This window comes from Chaetura pelagica, unplaced genomic scaffold (genome assembly GCF_000747805.2).
Source record: "Chaetura pelagica isolate M959 unplaced genomic scaffold, ChaPel_1.0 scaffold317, whole genome shotgun sequence".
NCBI lineage: Eukaryota > Metazoa > Chordata > Aves > Apodiformes > Apodidae > Chaetura > Chaetura pelagica.
Window position 1 is genome coordinate 405,780 of NW_009953864.1, and position 21,948 is coordinate 427,727.

Below are 21,948 nucleotides of genomic sequence, written 5' to 3' on the forward strand. Positions count from 1 at the left end.
GCATTCCTGGATCTCATAGCTTGATTTTTTTTTTTCCTTTTTTAAATTTTTTTCCCCCTTTTTTGGTCTGTATAAGAAGAAGTATCTATCTCTCCAAAATACTTATTTTCCTTGGAAGAAATGGAGTTTTGGAGTAGATGAAGGCAGGTGGATGATGCAGTTAAAATGACTAAGTGGAGCTCTTGCTGTCCTTGTATACTGGTTTTACTTGCATGTTGAAAACATTGATTTCTTTGGGTTTTGTTTGGGTTTGGTTTTTTTTAGTTGGAAGTACTGCTTTCAAGTAAACTTTTTGTAAAGTAGATCCTGTATTTGTAACTGTGTTTCTCAACTGTCTCTTATAAATCTCTTTGCAGCTGGGTCTCGGGCATCTTACAGCAGCCAGCACAGCCACCTTGGCTCCGAATTAAGGGCACTGCAGTCTCCGGAACATCATATAGATCCAATTTACGAAGACAGAGTTTATCAGAAGCCCCCTATGAGGAGTCTCAGCCAGAGTCAGGGGGACCCTCTGCAACCAGCACACACAGGCACATATCGCACTAGTACAGGTAAGTGGGTGTAACTTGCATGATTGTCTTTTTATGATATGCCTTACTCTTCAGTACTAATTCTTCTTCTCTTTCTAATGTACCAAGCAAAAATGTACTATGTGCATGCCAGACAAACAAAATACCTTGTGCAGATGGCAGCCCTATCAGTAGAACCCCACAGGCATGCACAAAATGGAGAGATACTTAATATTCTGCTTATATTGGTTAAGCTAATTTGGGCCGGAGGCCTATGAATAAGCTGAGAGGGAATATTTTTATTAATCTTGTGTATTATCCTTAAGGAAAATCTGTTGTCTCTGAAGAAATTGCTAGGTTTCTTTTGCTTGCAAAGGTACTTCGTGTTGTAAAGGGACTGCATGGCTCCTTCCACATGAAGCTGAAGTGTTATTAACTGCTTTTCAAGTGGATCATACATAAATGTTCTTCCTCTCTCCTGCAATGTTACACTTAGGTGTAGATAGACATTGAACTATGGCATAGAGAAAAGCTGTTAGCTTCACTGCTAACACCCATGCATAAAAATTATTGCCCATGAAATGCATTGGTGTACAAGTCCTACTTGCAGAATGTCCTCTCAACCAAATGAAATACAGCTGTATGTTGGAACCCACAAATAGACCACAAATCAACAGGGATATTTATGGTGTTTAATGCACAAAATAATTAGGGTATTTAAATGCTACAGCCAAAATAGCCTAAAGCAGATGTAGAAGGAGCTTGCCTTAGGAATTGGAAGTTTTTCTAATGTTTTATCTTTGCTGTGTTGACCAAAGAGAGAAAATTATAACCATTTGCAGCTCACCTCCATTTTCATCAAGATAAAATTGTGTGTTTTTTTGAGCAAGATACTTTGCACTCTTTTAAAATTTTATTTTTCTTATTTTTAGACCATTTCTCCAAGGGCAAAGCTCACAGGTTTTGCATGTGCAAAAATTTCTGTTACTTTATGCAACTTTTAGGTGTTTGAAATACAGGAGAAAATCCTTAAAAAGAGGGTTTTTTCCACAGAATTCTTTAGCTAAATGCCAGTAACAGCTTTATACTTGTCAAAGAACACTATTGCACCATTTTCTTATCATGAAATAAACTACCATAATATATGTTTAGTGTAGAGTTATACATGTACATTAGGAAAGTTACTGTTCTTTACATGAAGGGGACATGACCTCTAAGTCACTGAGCAGCAGGGATAGTAATAGTGAATGAAGCAACTATCTATGTTGAACTTAAGCCTTGTGCTCCACATGTGGCTTCCTCATATTTCCTATATGATGATCTCTTTCCAAGTCATGCCCTGAAGAGGGCTTTCTTGGGTTTTTTGCAACACATCCCTTGCTTCTCTGTGCTGAAGTAGCAGGCTGTCTTGTGACTGTAATCTTCACAACACCTCCTTAAGGAAACCTTGACAACATAGATCACAATTATAGTGAATGAAACTGGGACGCAGGATGTTAGTGGGTAATACCTGAAAATGGGTTTTCAGAAAGGAGGAGAAAAAGCTGAAAACATACACTGATTTTTGATAGCAGAAATGGGCCTTGTGAAGATGAATTTAGTTTTGCTGTTTGGAATATGCATTGCTCCAGGCTTATTCTGAAGAATGAGCCCATTGGTCTGGCTTTGTGTTGGGCTGATCCTCTCTTGCTTTTCCCCTTGACCCCTATCATCAAGGTCTGGGGAAATAAAAGCAGGGGCATCCATGCCAGGCTAATTATTCTGTTGCTCTGTCAATAGGTGTTAGCTGTGAATGCTGTCAGCCTTTCACACAACCAGGCTAAAGCCCTGCCAGAACTCTAAGTTCTGGGCTGGATCAGATCAACTCACAGACTGTTCCTGCCTCTACCACAAAAGCCTATAGGAACATATCCCTTCTAATGGAGACCATACAATTTTTCTGAAATAAGCAGAAAGGAAGGCAAGGAGTTCAGCTGAATTTTGGCACATAGAACTTTTTATTTCTTCTTTGGTTGGTCTTAAGTGTTGTTTTTTTTTATTGTAGGACTGAATAGCTATTTGTCTTGACTACTTCATGCAAGATTTGAGGGGTGTAGATTGCTGTGTACTCCATGAAGAAATGTGCCAAGGGTTCATAGCCTCAATCTTCTGTGTGCATGAATTGTATCAGGGTTGGAGCTGGAGGAGAAGCTTTAGGACTTTAGTGTGCTACTTTATAGACCAGAGTTAACATTTTTTTGTCTATTACAACAGTACCATTAATCATTAAGATGTTGTGTGGTTTTTCACATCTGATGGAAATAAAGGGAAGGCAAACTTACTTTAAGGACTTTGTCAAAAGCCTGGATTTTTTTTTTTTTTTTTCTCTGCAGTTAACGTTGCCCATTAGAAACAAAACTTACGCTAATTATACTTGCAAGCCGTTTACTTTTATGTTGTGGGTTGTTCTTTTGGATTTGAAAATTTCCATAATCTTCCAAATTAAGTGACTCACAGAATGGAAACCTTTTTTTCTTTTCCTTTTTTATCTTTTTTTTACTATAGACATCATATGTTTCTCTTTTGGGAGCTCCTAAATACTTATTGCATTCAGGAATGTTTACACAACAAAGGATAAAGCCCACTCAGGTTTTTCATTCTCTTGGTGAATCAACGTTCAGTGACCAGAATTCAATAAGCTAAAATTTCTCTAGGGGTTAACTAAATTAAGTTTGTTCTGTTCACTCACTATTTTTTTTGTTGATATTTGTTTTTTAACTTCTGTGTTTTCCTTTTAATTCACTTGTGAATTAAATGAATGAGGATAGCTCTGCACTAAAGGCTACATATTGCAGAAGGTACAAAACAGTATGAGCTTACTGAACATCTCCCATACTAGCATAACTTTAGATAGGGGCACGATGAATTCTTTTAAATTATGACAGAGTGTGTTACTGTCAAGCTGTCTAAGTTAAAAATAATCCTTCAAACTTGACAGCAGCAGCTGCACAGGTTTTTTTTTTTGGTTGGTACCTTTTACTTCACAATCCCTCTCGATCTTCAAAGGATAATGCCCTCTCTCGTGTAAAATGTACCAGCTCAAACTTTTGCACTAGAAGTAACAATAAATATGAAATACTGTTTTGGAAATGGAAATCTGCAAAATATGTGCTTGGAGGAAGTACTTGGACATAGTATAAATAACAAATTAATTTACTTACTGAAAGTAACTCACAACTTGTTAGTGTTACTTGCTTGGGTTACAAATACAATTTTTGTCCAGACAGGCGTGTTACTTGGTTTCCTTAAAAACCTAATGGGTTTGTGGTACTAATTCAATTTCAAAGTTGATAACAGTTGAGATAAACTTACTGGATGTTAACATGAATGCTACTGGGAGTTGAAGAGGGTTATTACTTAGGAGGTGGGAGGCATTGCCTTTCAGGCAAAGCAGGATATAGAACCAGCAACCATTCACTTACTTGCAGAACTTGAAGTTTGGACTAGAGGTTTAGACCGTAGTTACTGGGATTTAATTTATCTTAAACATGAAACAAGCCCACGTGGTTAAAATCTCGCTATTTAGCAAGCCTGGAATTTCTGTAGCTGCCTAGAGGAGAAAGCAGCTTTGCAGCTCAAGTTCTGGGATGTCGATGCCAAGCTGCAGCAGAGGAGTATGACTTTAGCAGTGATGGGCTCTATGGGACCAGCTCCCATAGCCCTCTGGAGGCTGGCAGCACTCTGGAAGGTCATAACTGCATTTAGTTTCATCACAGTCCCTTGGAGAAAGATACAAGCCCCCTTCTGTAAAAAGGATGTGATTTCTGGATAAAGTGACTAAAAGCTTTTAAAGGGTGCTCTCCCTAATGGTCTGGGAGGCAGGGGTATTAAGTGGTAGAGCTGAGCTGAATTCTGGTCTCTCCACAAACTGGGACTTGATCAGCTGAACTAAGTGCTGATGGTTAAAAGCAAGGCTGGCTCTGGTAATGGTGAACATTTAGACTACAAAACCTGCAGAGTGTTCATATATTAAGAGCCCTCAGTGGTTTGGGGGGCTGAGAGCAAATATTTTTGTCCCTGACATCATGTAAGTGGCAAGGATGGTTCATTATGCTGGAGGACTGAACCTGTCCTTCTCAGCTCTGTGAAGGACTTGCATATCTCAGTGGCACCAGGTGAACCTTCATAGCCATTAATGAAGCTTAAGGATTGCTTCAGGATGCACAGCCTGAGGATGGTCTGTGTCTCTGGTCACCAGGGGGAAGGCCTCACAGCTTAATTGTAGGAAGTCCAGCAGCTTTGTGTGGTTATGTAGCCAGTTGACATTAGTTTTGAGTGCTGGGTGTGGAGAGCTGAAATGTCTCCTTGATGAAGATGGCACATGCAGGGCACTGTGAGAACTCTCCTCAGGTTCCCAGAGAAGAGAGGCAAAGGGTTAAGAAGAGTTTGTGGTTAATAATAAATAAAATAAAAATTAAATAAAAAGAAGATGCTGACATGAAGACTTACTGAAAGGAGGTCAAACAGTGAAAGGATAAACAGTCAAAAATTGCATTGCCTCTGAAGTGTGGCTTAGTGCAGGACTTGAAGGGTTTGGCAAGCATGCTTTTGCAATGGTTATTTGTCAGGGAGTGTGTGGGAGGCAAGGGCATCCCTGTAGCACTTCTCATGCAGCCCCTAAAGCTGCCCAATGTCTCCATGTGTGCAGGCTGTTTACAGGCTGCTTTCCAGCTTCTCTGCTGGCCTTCTCTCCTTGAGGCTATGTTTACTTGAGGCTACCTACACCAGTGCTTGGGTGTTTCCACCAATGCACTGCCTGTGAAGCTGTCTGTTGCTAAAAGCTGTGCCACAGGTTGCAGCACCTCCTGGGTGCCATGATGGAGAATTCTGATAAAGTAGAAGAGGCCTGTGAAATTTGTGATGGCAGGTGCCAAGCAGAAGCATGGCTCTGGGGGCTGGGTTTCTGTGTGGAGGGAAAGTCCTGTCAGGAGAGCTGCGGACAGTCAAGGTTCCCCTTTTCAGAGGGAATTATCTGTTGATGATCCAGGTCCTGGTTTCTGTCCAAGTGCTTGCCAAAAGCAGAGAAAACTGTATTTTATTCTCCTGTGATGCAGCTCAGGAAAAGCCGCTGAAGATGAGAAATACTGTTGTGTTTCTGGGCAGATGCTGTTTTCCTCTTTGCTTTCCTTCCTGCTCCTGCCTGGTGATTCTTTTGCTGAAGGAAAGGAGTCTGCACCAAGGGATGTCTTATGTCAAGCACTGCTCCTAGTTATTTGTAATGTTGTCTTTCTCCTTTAAAAGTGTGTCTTGCTTTAGCAGGATAGAAGCTATATTTGCTCCCAGAGGCATCTTTTCTTCCTGGATTAGATGAGCTTCTGGAGGGATGGGAAGGGCACCCAGGCAGCTGTGCCTGTGTGTGCTGCTTTGCCCCTGCTGCACTTGACCCAGGCTTTTGCTGTCCTGGTGGTTAAGCAGTGTCTTAGGGGAAATGTAAAAGCCAAACGAGCATTCCTTCTCTTGTCACTGAGGTGGTGGCTTTTTCACAACATGTCTGAGCTGTATTTCTGTTCTGCCTCCTTGTTCCATCTCATGAGGTGCTTGTGGTGAGGATGAGGTCTCTACTTAGGACCTGAAGGCAAGACAGGAGGGGTAGAAGCTAAATCCCTCCCTTTTTACTGCCCTGGAGAGGAACAGACTGTATAAAATTGATGGCACTGTTGGTTTGGTTTGCATTTGCTTTTTTGAAGGGAGGCGAGGTTCCTGGTTTTGTTGCTTCTGGATGCTCAAATAGCTCTGACCTCTTCCTCTCCTCGTTTGCACTTCACAAGTGAAGCAGGGCAATCACAGCTCTGCTGCCAGTGGTCTGGGAACCATAACTTAGGGCAATCACAGCTCTTTGATGTCTGATTGCCTCCCATTCTCAGTGATAGGTTCACACTTTGTTTGCCCCTGCTCCCTGGAGGCTCTATCCCTGTAGGAAAGGCAGTGGTATGCCCAACGCCTTTGAACTTCCATCTCTGTGGCCTGGTAGAAAGAAGTCTGGCACTGTGGAATTGCTGCTGGAAATTTGCACCAGCTGCCACCTTCTTGGCTCTGCCCTGCTTCCCTCTGCTGCCAACATCGTGGGGCAGAAAACTCACCTTGTTCCAGGGGGGAGTGGTGCTCTGCTGCCAGTGGTCTGGGAACCATAACTGCTGAGTAGGTGCAAGTCAGTTGTGTTTTGGTTTCGGTTGGGTTTTTGGGGTTTTTTTGCAACTTGTATTTTTAAAGCAAGGACAGAGAAGGGTGTCGCATGGACTGCTTAATGCTGCTTCCAAATACCCAAGTACTTAATTTGCTGCATGTTTTTTATGTGCATCCAGCTTATGTTTTCTTTGATTCTCAACATTTTGTCATATCTCTTAGCTCCTTGATGTCCCTCACAAAAGGAGCACAGGCTTCAAAGGATGTTCAAGTTGAGCCGAAAGTACATCATTGTCACAAGCCTGTATATATTTGTCTTCATATGTAGTAAAGTATTGAATATGTTTGATATTTTTCAAAGTCATTATTTCAGGGTGAATATTTTTTCATGTTGTGAAGCAGTTTTCCAATATTTGAAAAATTTGCCATGTGAAAGAAGTTAGACATCTAAATCCTATAGAGCAATTTATTATTTCAAGAATATTAAGCCTGCTTTATTGCAGTTGTGTGGCATCACAAACTGATAGTGTTTTTCTGTCTCTGCTTTTACAGGTAAACTGTTCTTTAACAATTTTTATGATTTTTCACCTTAAACTGTTAACTTTTTAAGGTTTTTCTTTTTTAGTGGTTATGTGAAGGGCTTCATAACAGTATCATAGAATATCCAAAGATCATCTAGTTCAAACCCCTGCAATGAATAGGTTTGTCTTCAACTGGATCAGGTTGCTCAGAGTCATGTCTATCCTGATCCTTAGTGTTTCCAAGGATGAGGCATCTACCATGTCTCTGAGCAACCTGTTCCACTGTCTCATCACCCTCACAGTGAAGGATTCCTTCCTAATCTCTAATATAAATCTATCCTCTTTCAGGTTGAAACCATCACCCTTTGTCCTATCACTACACACCCTTGTAAAAAGTCCCTCCCCAGCTTTCCTGTAGGCCCCACTCAGGTACTGGAAGGCTGCTATAAGGTCTCCCCAGAGCCTTCTCTTCTCCAGCTTGAACAACCCTGGACCCCTCAGACTTTCTTGACAGGAGAGGTGCTCCAGCCCTCTGATCATTTTCGTGTCCTTTCTCTGTATGAACAGGTCCATGTGCTGAGGGCTTCAGAACTGGACACAGCACTTCAGGTGGGGCTCTCACAAGAGTGGAGTAGAGGGGGAGAACCACCTCCCTTGACCTGCTGGCCACACTTCTTTTCATGCAGCCCAAGACGTGGTTGGCTTTCTGGGCTGTGAGAGCACATCGCTGGCTTGTATCAAGCTTTTCATCCACTAGTAACCCCTAGTTCTTCTCCACAGCACTGCTCTCAATCCCTTCTTCCCCCACCCTGTGTTGATACCAGGGGTTTCCCTGCCCCAGGTACAGCATCTTACACTTGGTATTTAGTATTCAGTATTATATATTTAGTATTTAGTATTATATGAGAATGTGGGTGGTTTTTTTTAATCTCTGCTTTGAGAGAGATCTTTTTGATAGTAATGTACAGTACTTTATAGCAAGCAGTCCATTGTTAAGTTGTTCTCCTTAGCCATTTAAAATCACTAAAGTTGTCTATGACTTAAAAATATTGCAAAAAAAAACTTTAGAAAATTAACAAACTAGACTTCAGCTCTGGGAATCAGACTCTTGAGTTTGAGTCTTGCACAGTGCTGGTGGCAAGTTCCACAGGACTGTTTGTAATCCTGGTTGCCCCACAGCTACCTCATCCATTCTCAGGTTGTGTTAGTATTGCTTCTCTGTATGGAACTGGAATTCAGTTAATCAGGTGTATCACTTTTAATTCCATAGTCTTCAGATTAGTGAGTAAAAGGAATTTTAAGGGGGCTAGAGGGGGGAAAAATTTTCATACATACATACAATTAGGTATTTTCAGATTCTTAGAGTGAGCATCAATGAGTGCATTGGTATAGTTTTACTTGGGTTTCAGAGCAGCATCTAGCTATGTTACGTTATAGTTCCTGTATTAGAAGCACTACAATTAAAAAGGGAACCTTGTTTTCAAATATATTTTTCAATTTTTGGCTTTAAAGTTGTCACTTTAGGTGAAAAGAAGCAACAGAAAAATCAGCTTTGATTTGCTCCATTTGAATTAAACACTTTGTCCATTATACTGCTTCTCAAAGTTTTACTTAGTTTTTATTTGGTCCTAAACTACAATAGTTAGGTTATAAATACCAAATGTTGCTTCTTTGTGCTTAGGTTGTGGATTTTTTTTTCTGTTCGGGGGACAGGTTTGTTTGTTTGGGGTTTTTTTGTTTTGTCACAAGATGCTGTGCTGTGCAGGGACTTACTGTGATGCCACAGCTGCAAATAAATTGAGGATCATGCTGGTAAATCACACAGCATGGAGGTCTGGCTATAGGACATAATGTGTTCGGGGAAATTAAAAAGAAAAATCATTCCTGCCACTGCATCTCTATTAGTTTGGTAATGTTGTGATAATAGACCTGTATTCCTAACTGACATCCACTTGATAATACTGCTTTTGGAGAGAGAATTATAGGAAACAAGTAGGGAACAAATCTTGAGTACAAAGTAAATTGAGCACAAAATACTTTAGTGCATAGTGCATAACAAATCACCTCAAAGCAATGCAGTCATAATCCCATTTCATTTGACAGATCTGGGGTGTCTGGTATAGCTATGTCTGTGTTATATTCTTGTGTATGTGTTTTTAGGTTATTCTTTTTCCAGGTATGATGACATCTCCTCTAAGAAGCAAAACATATATATATAAATATTATTATTTTGTTTTCTTCCTTTTAAAATTTTGTCAGGAATATAATGAAAGACATTTTTTTCAACTTCAGTGGTATTCAGTGGTTGCTGTAAAGCTGTGGACAAGAGCTCACTGAGAGAGGGAGGGAAGCTGCAGGAAGTGAAAACTCTTCAGAACCATCTTTCTAATCTGTGGGCAATATCGCCCTTATCGTGAGAAGCATTTCTCCAAATAAGATACTCGTAGCTTCAAAGTGTTGACTCCATGGTTGAGTTATGTGGAGGAATAGTACGTATCTGAAGACAGCCTAGAACCATTTCTCAGAATAGAAACCTTTTAAAATGGTCAGTGTCCAAAGCCTCCTTCTTCTGTCGCATGAACAGGATACCTCCAGAGGCCTGTGGTTTGCCCTGTGTATTTTCTAATTCTTCTGTTCTCCTTTTTTAATAGAAGGATAACTTGGAGCATGTCAGAATGCTTCTCAGATGTCCCTTGACTTTTGTCACCTACTGGCCTCAAACCAGGACACTGGGGGAGAAGTGCGATCATAAAATCTCAGTCAGGGAGGCACACAGCCTGTAATTCTCATCTGCCACTGTTGAGAAAATATAGTGTCTACTCTCTGCCAAACCCTGTGTATTTATCATCTATTTACTATGCAGTTGTAGGTTCAGGTTAAAGCCTAGTCATGTTAGACTTCAGTGATGCAAGGCTGTGTCGATTCTTTTTTATTTACTTAAGCATTCTGTAGAAATACAAGGTGAAATACAATTTGTGAAATAAGAAGCAATTCAAACTCTTCTTAGAAGTCTCCTTGTAAGTCTTTGCTGAACAAAACCATAATGCTGTACCTGAGGTAACTACTCGGTAATGCCTTCAAGACAACTAATGCTTTTGTTAGAGGATCATTCTTTCTGCATCATTATATTTAAAGGCACTCTTGTAAAAATCATCAGTCCATTAGTTCTGTTTTTTCTTAACCCAAAGCTGTAATATTTTTTTTAATGTAAGACTGTCTACTTTTAGAGGTAGTTTCCTCCTCTATCATAATTTCAGCAGTTTACGTGTATGGTTAGAATTTTTATGAGTACATCAAGTATTCAAAAATGTCAAGTTTTACTGTAATGAGTCCAGGAACATTCAAACTGTCATTTGCAGAAGTTAGGTTAATGTTTAAGGTGTACATATCACATGGTCTGGCACTGGAATACAAATGTGGTTAAGTTAATAGTAAAGTAATTCTCTACTCCAAAGTGGAAGCTATTAATTGAAATAGCTGAAGCTCAGTAAGGTGTTTAAAAAATACCAGTTAGTAGCCATTTTATTATGTAGGATTATAGTGTACTAAATAGAGAAAAGTCAAAATATAAAGACTTCCATAGTCCTTGATGGCTGTAGCATGATGCAGTGCAGGCCGTTAATCTGTTATTGTCTCATAATATTTATACATTATTTAATAATAATAGTGAGTTTCATTCATGTGTTCTACTTCATGCTGGCCAGCTGGACGGGAAGCTATTTAGCAGAGGGACTTTGAGAGAAGGTGACTTTGGTATAAAACCAGAAATTTAGTTGCAGTAGGCTAGTCTGTGTGGCTTTACTGAGACTGGGGTTTACAATGGTTACAGTCATTATGTCTCATCCACAATGTGAAATTACATAGTACTACAAAGAGGAGGAAAGTTATGTGTATGTCCTGTGTTACACCATTGCTCAGCGTTGAATTTTGTCTCCAGTGAGGAAACGGACATGATGAATTAAGTGTCTCAAATTCTGAAAGGGCAGTGGTTTTAAGGGCCTTAGGAGTTGTTACTTTCTCTGTTTAAATGCTCATATAACAAATGAATTTAACTGCATGTTCTCCCCAAATTTAGAGATGCATCTCAGAGAGATGAGACAATTTGAGAAAAGATCTTGGCATAGCACCTTTAGCAGACAAAGTTTGCATCTGATTATTACATTATGTGGATGCACCCTTCTTTTTTTCTGTACGGAGCAACATCACTGAAATATGCTAGAAACTGAATCTGAGAATGAAAGTTGCATGTATTAGTAGAGGTTAAAATCTGGCAAATTTAAAATGCAGGCAGTTCCTGGAGGTGGAAAGGAGTATTATATTTTTTTAATATTGGAAACTTGAAAAATATTTATTCTGCCCTCTTCTGTTGTAAAGAAGAAAATCACTCCTGCATTAAGTCAGAAAGTTGGGAATCTGAACTAGTGGAATATTTGTAATCATGTGGGAAATCCTAAAATCGGCATAAAATCTGGGTGACCCCTCAGGCTACATGGATTTCAAAATTATGATTTAGCTGTATATGCTTTGAAGATACAGGCTATATTACCATGATGGGCACCCCCTAACTCTGGAACATGATGGTGAGGGATGACTGGTGGGAAGGTTGTAGAATTTGAGAAGGTTGTGGGTATGGCCATGCAAGGTTGGGTGCAGCAGTGAAGCCTGAGGTCTCATCAAGCACAGCTGCAAATAAACTTTGATCACAACTCATTCATCTCAGCCACCAAATCTATTTAACTGAAATACAAACTTCTGAGATACAACCTCTGTTTCCATTGCTCCTCACTTCTACCTGTTTCTTCATTAAAATTTGTTTTAAAAGAGCACAAATCCTTATAAGGTACGTATTTGCTTCCATTGCTAGCCCTAATGGAACTAGGTGATTCCAGCTTGATACCAGCTGCTAACATATTTGAACCCATAAATAAAACAGTAGTAGTAAAGAAATGCCAAATCTGATTTGGTGATTAAAATGATTATTCCGTAAGTTAAAGGTTAGGCAATAGCAGCTATACGTCTTCCCCCAGTGGAACTGTTCAATAAAAGGAAAAAAAAAGTATGCATTTCAAACAAACAAAAAAAAAAACAAGCATGAGAAGAGAAGCTCAGAAACTGAGGAAGTAGTGCTTTCTTCCACCGATTCTTTCTGCGTTATGGAAGAACATCAGTTTCTAAGCAAAGGAATGTTCAGCCTCATCGTAGCAATTAGTGTCAGATCTAAAGAAGGCTCTTAGAAAATCACAATGAAAGGCTGCATCAGTGCAGTAGCAACTTCAGTTCTTCAGTCTTCAAGACTGTCAGGCTCTGCATTGGAAGAGGATTTATTAACCGTGACAATATGCTGAAAACGAGTGATGTTTCCTTGGTTTCTACGAAGCAAGCAATTGTTCTCCCATAGAACAGTTGCATGTAAATACAGCTACAGGAGATAATTTCGAGATTTTTGAAAGAATCAGATGAGTAAGAATTCGTTACTGGGATGTACAATCACTTGGAGTATGTCTCTAGGCTCGGTGCTCTGCAGCTGCCAGTGTTGGGAATGAACCTATTAACTGATTCAGAGATACACTGGGTATTTCCCATAGAAGTAACAGCATAGTGGCTAACAGCTACCTCTGGTTTTGAAGAGGGAGTGGGAGAGAGTGAACAACATAAATCTCCTGTGGTGCCATCTGGAACAGACAAAGATGTCGCTTTGATAAAAAGGCTTGTTGTTTACCATGTCATGAAAAACATCTGATAGTAAAGATATTACTGAATACATGGTTGCAACTGCATGTAGATACGCTAATTACAAGAAGGTGTGACAGTCAGGTATAGTCAGTACCTAAGGAAATTGTGACTAACTTGCTTGTGGGTGGAAAAAGCTGTTCAGTGTCTGTTTCGCTTGTTTGCTTGCATTTCCCCTAAAAAGTCGTGTGTGATACAGCAGAAAGATTGGCTGTGCCTGGTTATTGAAGGTACTGAGCTGAGCATGGTAGAGCTGACTGGAGGGAAGAAGATGATATCTCCTCTGAGAGACACAAAATACAAGTATCTGGGGAAAGTTGAAACCAGAAGAAAGAATTAGGGGGGCAAAAGGCTAGCAGAGTCTTTGAAGCATAATTCAAAGTCCCTGAGAGAGGGAGAGGACATGGAGGTAACAGAGGTAAAGAAGCTTTTCTAGTTGACTGCATGGAGTGCAATGCAATCCTGGAAGCCCTAAAAGGTTGACACATTTAGGGCAAAGGCTGGATGGATGGACAGGAGTCCATATGAGAATGCAAGGGAAGATTAGTTTACAGATTATTTTTATTTCTTGCTGGCTGATAATTTGGAAACAGGGTTTTGACTGCAAGATGGGCAACTAAATAGGACAAAAGTAGAAGTTGGGAGAAGCGAGGAAGAAGGAAATAGAAAAGAGGAGATATAAAAAGTTGCAGTAGTTTTGACTGGTTTTTTCCTGTTTTGACAAGAAATTATGTAGCTAAATTCCCAAGCTACAGTGGACTTTTGTGGTATTGATAAGTTGTGTGAGGTCCTGCAAGCCTTCTATCCTGGAACCCTTTAGCAGTTGTTTTTGTGTAGTTTCCATGCTTAAAGTATAAAATTCCTTGTGCATGTGTACTTTGAACAGAGGTTACACTAATACCTTCATAAAATCTTAACTACCTCAGAGGTAGTTGCTAATATCAACTATGAAGGTGGGGTTTTGTCTGTTTTTTTTCCCACTCTTTCAGTAAATATTTTCAGATTCCCCAGCCATAATTTTCTGTAAGATCTAACACTTACAATCTAGAAAAGTGCTGCTAAAACTAACTAGTAAGCAAATTTATTATTATATATGTATTATACATCTTGATCAGTGTTAACCTTGACTGCTTGTGCTTGTTACTTAGTCTTGCTGATTTGCTCCTAATCTGATTATAATCTGTTTTGCTGAACTTCTATTGGAAAAAAATAACAATAAAAATAAAGCAAGCTGGTTCATGCTCTACAACGCTCAGTGTTTAGAGAGAAAAAGAGTATCCCCCAAATGTGATTAATTCAGTTTACCAATTGATATAGAATGCACTGTGTTGTTTCTGTGGTATATTAGATGAGAAAACTACGTGTTTTGTAAATCTTCCTACGTATTTGCAACCAACAGAATGGACTGCATTTGTATGATTTATGAACTTATGGAGGGATGATGAACATACTGTGCATTGAAGGGACATCTTACTGGGATCCAATTTTCAACTTTCACATGAGAGTAAAAATCAACTGCAGGTGAAAATCAGTGATAAACAACAACAACAACAAAAAAGCAACAAGCAAACCCCTAAGAACTGTAAAATCTGTATGAAAGCCACAGGGAGAAGGTTAACACAGGACTTGAATGTCTAATGTAGAATAATAGGAGGAAATGTTACAAGGTAATATCCAAAAGTCAAACAGCAGCATCAGCCAGCTAATTTTCAGCAAGAAGGTGTAACAAGTCGCATAAATGAGTTTATCCTTTCTGAAAGTCTGATCCTACATATATTAACTGGGCAAAATGCCTTCTGACTTTTAGAAAGTCTGAACTTTTTAGCAGTTCTTTTGTGGTCTCCCTAAGATACTTAAGTATGGCTCAACAATGTTCTTGCTTTTAGAATTTTGTTGATTGTTTCTGGAGATTACATAGATTTGATAATATGTGAGAAAATCTGAAAGGATAAGTTTAGTATCTCATTATGAGCCTGTGAGCATATTTACAGATAGACCTACATTTTCAACATTAATATTAAAGGTGCTGTATCTCTGTCGATACTACTCAAAAGGCTGGCTTTCTGTATACCATTTCTGCAGTCAAGAGAACCATAATCAGGGCATACATCAGGTCCTTGAAGGATTTTCACTGTAGTTAAGAGGGGCTTTTCATTCTCTTTGGCAAAGGTTTGTAAGAATGTATTAAATGTTTGTGTGCTACCCCAGAGGCTCAGTTTTCTGGGGATGTGATTTTGGTGCTGCAGAAGTGAAAGGCTGAGATGATACGGTGTTTTTATGGTATTAATTAGATACCAACTTAAAACAAGATCTTGAAAAAAGTCTTTGTGACAGATATACGCTCTCCATCATTTATCACTGGTCCTGGCACCGGGGAGGTCCCAGATGACTGGAGGTTGGCCAGAGTGATGCCCATCCACAAGAAGGGGCAGAAGGAGGATCCAAGGAACTATAGGTCTGTCAGCCTGACCTCAGTGCTTGGCAGGGTTATGGAGCAGATCATCCTGAGTGCCATCAAGCAGTATGTACAAGACAACAAAGGGATCAGGCCCAGCCAACATGAGTTTAGGAAAGGAAGGTCCTGCCTGACCAATTTGATCTCCTTCTGTGACTGGGTGACCTGTCTAGTGGATGAGGGGAAGGCTGTGGCTGTGGTCTACCTAGACTTCAGCAAAGCCTTTGGCACAGTCTCCCAGAGTATCCTCCTGGAAAAGCTGGCAGCCCATGGCTTTGACAGGTGCTCCCTTTGCTGGGTTGAAATCTGGCTGGATGACCAGGCCCAGAGAGTGATGATGAATGGAGCTGCATCCAGTTGGCATCCAGTGTCCAGCAGTGTCCCCTAGGGATCAGTACTGGGCCCAGTTCTATTCAGCATCTTTATTGATGACCTGGATGTGGGGATTGAGTCCACCCTCAGTGAATTTGCAGATGGCACCAGGCTGGTGGGGAGTGTGGATCTGCCAGAGGGCAGGAAGAAGCTGCAGAGAGATCTGGACAGGCTGGGTCGATGGGCCGAGGCCAGTGGCATGAAATTCAATGAGAGCAAGTGCAGGGTCCTGCACTTTGGTCACAATAACCCCCTGCAACACTACAAACTGGGGGAGGAGGGGCTGGAGAGCAGCCCAGCAGGGAGGCACCTGGGAGTACTGGTTGACAACTGGTTGAACGTGAGCCAGCAGTGTGCCCAGGTGGCCTGGAAGACCTATGGCATCCTGGCTTGTATCACGAATGGTGTGGCCAGCAGGAGCAGGGATGTGATTCTCCCCCTGTGCTCAAGCACTGGTGAGGCCTCACCTTGAGTACTGTGTGCAGTTCTTGGCACCTCACTTCAAGAAGGATATTGAGGTTGGAGCTGATCCAGAGGAGAGCAGTGAGGCTGGTAAAGGGAATAAAGGGAAAGTCTTGTGAGAAGAGACTGAGGGACATTATTCAGCCTGGAGAAGAGGAGACTCAGGGGGGACCAATGCTCAATCTGCTTGAGGGCAGGGAGACTCTGCAGAGGGATCTAGAAAGGCTTGACCATTGGGCCAGTGTCAATGGCATGAATTTCAGTAAGGCCAAATGTCAGGTCCTGCACTTGGGCCACAACACCCCCCAGCAGTGCTACAGGCTTGGGGAGGAGTGGCTGGAGAGCTGCCCAGCAGAGAGGGACCTGGAGGTGCTTATTGACAGCTGGCAGGCATTATTAAAAATTATGCTTTTGTGGGTTGCATCTTAGGTAAAACAAGATACAGGAGAAAAAAGATTTTGAGACCTTTTGTTCCTTTGATTTTAATCTTGACCACTTTGGTTTGGGGACTGTTGACGACCAGAAGTAGGTCTAGCTTTGTAGATGACTTAATCTCCAAGCTTCTCTTTAAATCAGCAAGGCATCCACAAAACTACCCCTGCTTATTCACAGTTGGGTCATGACTTTTGTTTTTAAATTTAGGCAGAGGCAGGGTAGGGACTGCCTACCTAGGGAAAAAACATGACTTAGCCATGATATTTCTTCAGCTAAGCCAGATCCCACGAAGGCTGGGCTGGTCCAGGGACACAGGAAAGCAGCCCATTTCTCCAGAAGCAGCACTTCTATTACAACTCCTTTCCTGCTTCTTTCTTCACTTGCTGGGGCAAATCCCTGATCCTTGTCAAAATAGTATCATGTGCTACCTGCACTGAGCTGCTCTGGTCAGTGTGTAGCTGGCTTAGATTTGAGAAGAGAGAAGTCAAATGCAGAAGTTAGAGGGAAGGGGTATTTGTCTTCAGTTTAAAAATATGTAAAGAAGTTGCTTGACCATCCTCAAATGTAGCTGGTACATGCGTGAATGTTTTTTGGCCTTTTCCAAGTGTGTGCCTTCTGGATGCCCTTGTACTTACTAAACATTTAGTGTTGTTGGGTGAGGCAAATGGACTTCTGAATTATTTATCTGAATAGACATAATTACTATAGCTTTGCTGCTTTCATAGCTAAGTAGAAGGGAGATCTCAATAGACAGAAAGTTTTCCGTAGCCTAAAGAGCAACACCTCAGTCACTAAGCCTAGTTGGCAAAAAGTTTTGTTTAAGCAAGCAGAATGTATTGATAGAAGATGGCTTTGCTTCAGTTTTACATTAAAGTCTTTGTGTAAAAATGTCTGCTAAAGCTTAACCTTTTTACAGTCCATGAAGGTGGCTATAGTCAAGCTAGTGTGGAAATTATTCTGAAGTGTTAGTCCTTTGGGTTCGTTGTTGGTTTTTTTTTCTTCTAATTGGTCTGGCTAACACTGGCTGAACAAGCTTATTTGTGAATGTTTAAGATTTGTGTCATTCTCATATTCTGACTATGGCAGTTCTGTGTTCATTGTGATAAAATTCAAAAGGAAGTAACAGTCTGCTAGGAAGATAATTTGAGAAATGAATCAGAGTGACTCAAAAAGCATGTAGGTGTTAGTGTGACAGCTAGTTACAGTTCATATAAATACCTGTTTTACTAACAAGGCAAAGAAGAAAATAGGAAAATTTTCCAAGTATTTAAAAACAAACACAATTTCTGTTGAACTGTCTTGAAAAGAAGAGGAAGTGAAACCAGTGGAATATTTTGCAAAGCAATCTACACTACAATTAAGTTCTTGTTTTTTAACATAGCATTAGGGGTTGTAGGGTGTTTTGCAATTCCCTATATAGGTGTCAAAAGCCAGCAGCATTTCCAGCATAGTGAGAGTATGTTATGTTAGTATGTAATTACATTTTTGCATTTTCACTTGAAAATATTTTCAGTATTTTCTCTAACTTGTTTTTTTACTCTTTTTTATCACAAGGCATCAAATTTTGATTTTGAACTGTGTGTATTTTTTGTTCAAATGTGATGTTTTCCTTGTGTCTTCCTAACACTGAATTTAGCATGATTTCTGCATGGGATTTGTAGTATGCTAATACTGTTTGTGTATTTAAATGATACAGTTTTGTTTAAAGGTCTGTATGTGTCTTATCTTCTTTCTTAAGCAGTTAAACAAAAGCAATGCCTTTTAAAATGTTGCTATATATGTAAGTTAACATAATCATAGAATCATAAAATGGTTTGCATTGGAAGCGACCTTAAAGATCATCTAGTTCCAACCCTCCTGCCATGGGCAGGGACATCTTCCCTCAGATCAGGTTGCTCAGAGCCCCATCCAAACCTGGCCTTGCACAGTCCTATTGATGGGACAATAGATGAATGGGTGATTTCACTTATCTATGTTAGTAACAGAGTTATAAGATAATACTTCTTATTGTAAAATGACATACTTTAGAGCCAAAAGAAAAGGAAGAAAAGGCCATAAATTGATACAAATTTTCAGGTTTTGTTACTTTGACAAGTACTCAGACAAAACTGCTCTAATTGTATTTAAAGCTTACTGTATTTCATTTGCTGACACTTTGAGATAAAAAGCTTAAAGTCTCTTTCATGGACTTGATTAAAAATACTTATTTTCTCAAAATGTAAATGTGCATGCTAATGAGAAATTGGGAAGTCTGTGATTAAAACCTGTCTCTTGAATATGTGGTTTTGCCTACAGTTTTGCGTAAGAATTTGACCCAGCTGAAAATAGTCCTGCACCTGGGCACACTCCTGCTGGTGAAAGTATTCTTGTTGTCTTGGGAAATGGGAGCCACCATGAGTTCACATGCCACTTCAAGCAGTCCAAATTTCCTTCTGAGCAGATCCAACATGTAATTTGTATTTGTTTCCAGGACAAAGATCATGTGGATATTTGTCATACGGCCCTTATAGTCAGAATCCATTTTCCATTAACTGGACTTTAGTTGAAAAATATTGCATGCTTAATAATATTCATAAAACAGACTGGATATTCAGTACATGGGCATGTAACTGAAAGATAATGGGTTACAAGAGAGATTAATAAGACTTTTGAGTTGCAAAAGCACTAAGTCAGTTTAAATCTATTGGCTAAGCTGCTCAAAACTTGTAATGCATTGATCCTGAGCTGTGGTGTGTAAGCAGAGCCATTGCTGGTGTGCATTAAGACATCTCTGTGATCACCTTGTGCTTAGCTCTTTTTCAGACTCAGCAGCAGCAGTCCCCTAAGTCTTCCTTAAGGTGAAATATGCAGAAGATTGGTTAATGAAGTGTACTCAGCAACTCTCAGTAGCAGGTGTCTGGTTTTACCTGCTTTATGGTTACCAGGGCTATAAATTTGGGATGGCCATGGCTGGCTGTTTCTTCTGCCATAGAGCCATCTGTCCCAGTTTGGAGTCTTGAGCCTGGTTTGACCCTCCTTCTGGTGGATCTGACTGACTTCCACTCCTATAAGGTCCTAAAAAAGCCTTGCACAGAGCTGGTTGTGAATCTTAGCTTTACTAGTTCAATGCTGCTTCTGCACTTTTTTGTTTCGTTAGTGAAAATCACTTCTACAATCTGTTTAACTAGCTTAAAGGTCTTGTAGTCCAGAAGTGACATATTGTTTATAAATTCATTTGATGGTTATTTGCTTCAATGGTTTTGAAAATGACGTTGTTGTTTGTTTTTGTTTTCCTCATTCTTTTTGAACCCCTGTTTTATATGTGTGTGTTGTGTTATTTTTTTTCCTCTGCCTAGACCTGGTTAACCATTTCTGTGAACAGGTCCTCAATTTTTTACTTTGTCCCTACTTTCCTGTCGTAGCCCCATCTTCCCCTGGTGTCGACTCCGTACCCTTACAGCGCACAGGCAGTCAACACGGCACACAGAACGCAACAGCGACCTTCCAGAGGGCCAGCTATGCAGCCGGCCCCGCCTCCAATTACGCAGACCCCTACCGACAGCTGCAGTATTGTCCTTCTGTTGAATCACCATACAGCAAATCTGGGCCAGCCATCCCACCTGAAGGGACCTTGGCTAGGTCACCTTCCATTGATAGCATTCAGAAAGATCCCAGGTGGGTGAAACCTTCACTGTCTACTAATTCTTGCTCGTGCAGAGGTTTGTAATTGTGGTTTGCTTTTGTATGTTTATGCTGTTGAATATAAAAGCACCTGAAAAAAGAGACCCATGATTGCACATGGAAGATTATGTTACTGTAACAGCTTTGTCCTTCAGATTTACCTTGGAAGGCTCTCATGAGCTCTTCTGTGAAACGAAGTGATAGCTGTGGTCTTGAACGTGCCTGTTTAGCCTGCTTTCAGTAGTGCTCTCCCTCAGAAGCATACGAAAAGTAATTTTCTCTGAAAATGGAAGGAATGGTATAACTGTTTTGACTGTAAACATTGTGGACTGAATTTTCAATTTGCTCCTTGGGCACAGGTTGTTGCAGTTGTTGGTTTGTCTGAGATTAATATTTATAAAAGCTGTAGAAAAGGCTATTCTGGTATTGGACTGAGCAGTATGGAAATGCAAAATGTAATCAGGCTAATGTTTCACACTGTCTGTCATGGGGGAGTTCCATTGCCAGTACCTGGTAGTAGGGTGTGTGTACTACAGCTTTGAAGAAATGTTTGTTACTGTGTATGCTTTTTAAATATATAGCACAACTTCTAATATTGCAGAGAGGCATGACCATCTTCATATACCTAGGGAAGGTGCAAAGAAGAAACTTTATAGCCATACATACCCCAAGCAGAAAGATGGATTAGAGAGTGTGAGGTTTCTGGCAATGATTTGACTTTTGTGATAACAGCAATGGAAATGCTGACTGTAATCCTCAACGCACTTGGTGATTTTGTTCAGTTTTCTGGTGGGAAAAAAGCCACAACAAAACTATCTCTTGGGTAGCTTAAGTTTATTTAAACTTGTTGCAGTTGTTAATTTATACAAGGTTTTTCTATGGCAGATGATGCAATTGATTGATTATATATTTATTTTTGCTATGTGTAATTTAATGATAGGCAAAGCCCAAATATTTGCCCCAACAAAAATGTTGGAAATACTTACACATCAATTTGAAAATACTTCTTTTCCTGCATTAAAAACCAAATATTCACAACTTGACCTCTCTACTCATTTAGTATTATAGTGTTTTTTTTCTATCTCCAACTAGAAATATGACAGTGGCTAAATTTTAAGGTCCATCAGAAGCAATATTACTCGCAGCTACTTCAGTCATTGCAAATTCTTACTTGTTGAGAAAATGCCTGTCTTCAATCTTTTTTTTTTTCTTTTAGCTCTTGTTATTCATATAGAAAATTTAAAAACTACTAGCTGAATTCTTCCCCTTCTTCCCCCTGCCCCAGAGTAAACATTAATAGCCTGAGGAAAACAGCCTTTTTCTGAAAACTTGGTATTTTGATATATTTGTATTCTAGAATATAAAACCCCATGGAGGAAAAAAAAACTTTTCTTTGTAATTGTCTCACGTTCAAACTTAAAGAAAATTACATTAGGAGTGCACTGGACCAGAGGAAAAATTACTATAATCCGTATGATATGTTCTTAGGAGAAGCATGTATTCCCTGTAGACAGTAAAGACATATTTACAGTATCTATGGAACATAGACATCATATCCTTTTAAGAAAAGGTTATCACTATTCAGTTGCTCTGCTATCACTTTGCAGCCGTTAGTCAAGTAATGTGTAAGTTATGTGCTTGT

At 40.0% G+C, this 21,948-nt stretch overlaps 1 protein-coding gene across 1 annotated transcript in view; it reads left to right on the forward strand.

The window, feature by feature from the left end:
- Positions 1-21,948, forward strand: part of CTNND2 (catenin (cadherin-associated protein), delta 2) — a 306,974-nt gene that overhangs the window by 54,062 nt on the left and 230,964 nt on the right. The window contains exons 3-4 of the mRNA XM_010001353.1: positions 357-551; positions 20,048-20,300. Of these exons, the coding sequence (XP_009999655.1) occupies positions 479-551; positions 20,048-20,300 (326 nt within the window). The 5' untranslated portion in view covers positions 357-478. The remainder of the gene's footprint in view (positions 1-356; positions 552-20,047; positions 20,301-21,948) is intronic.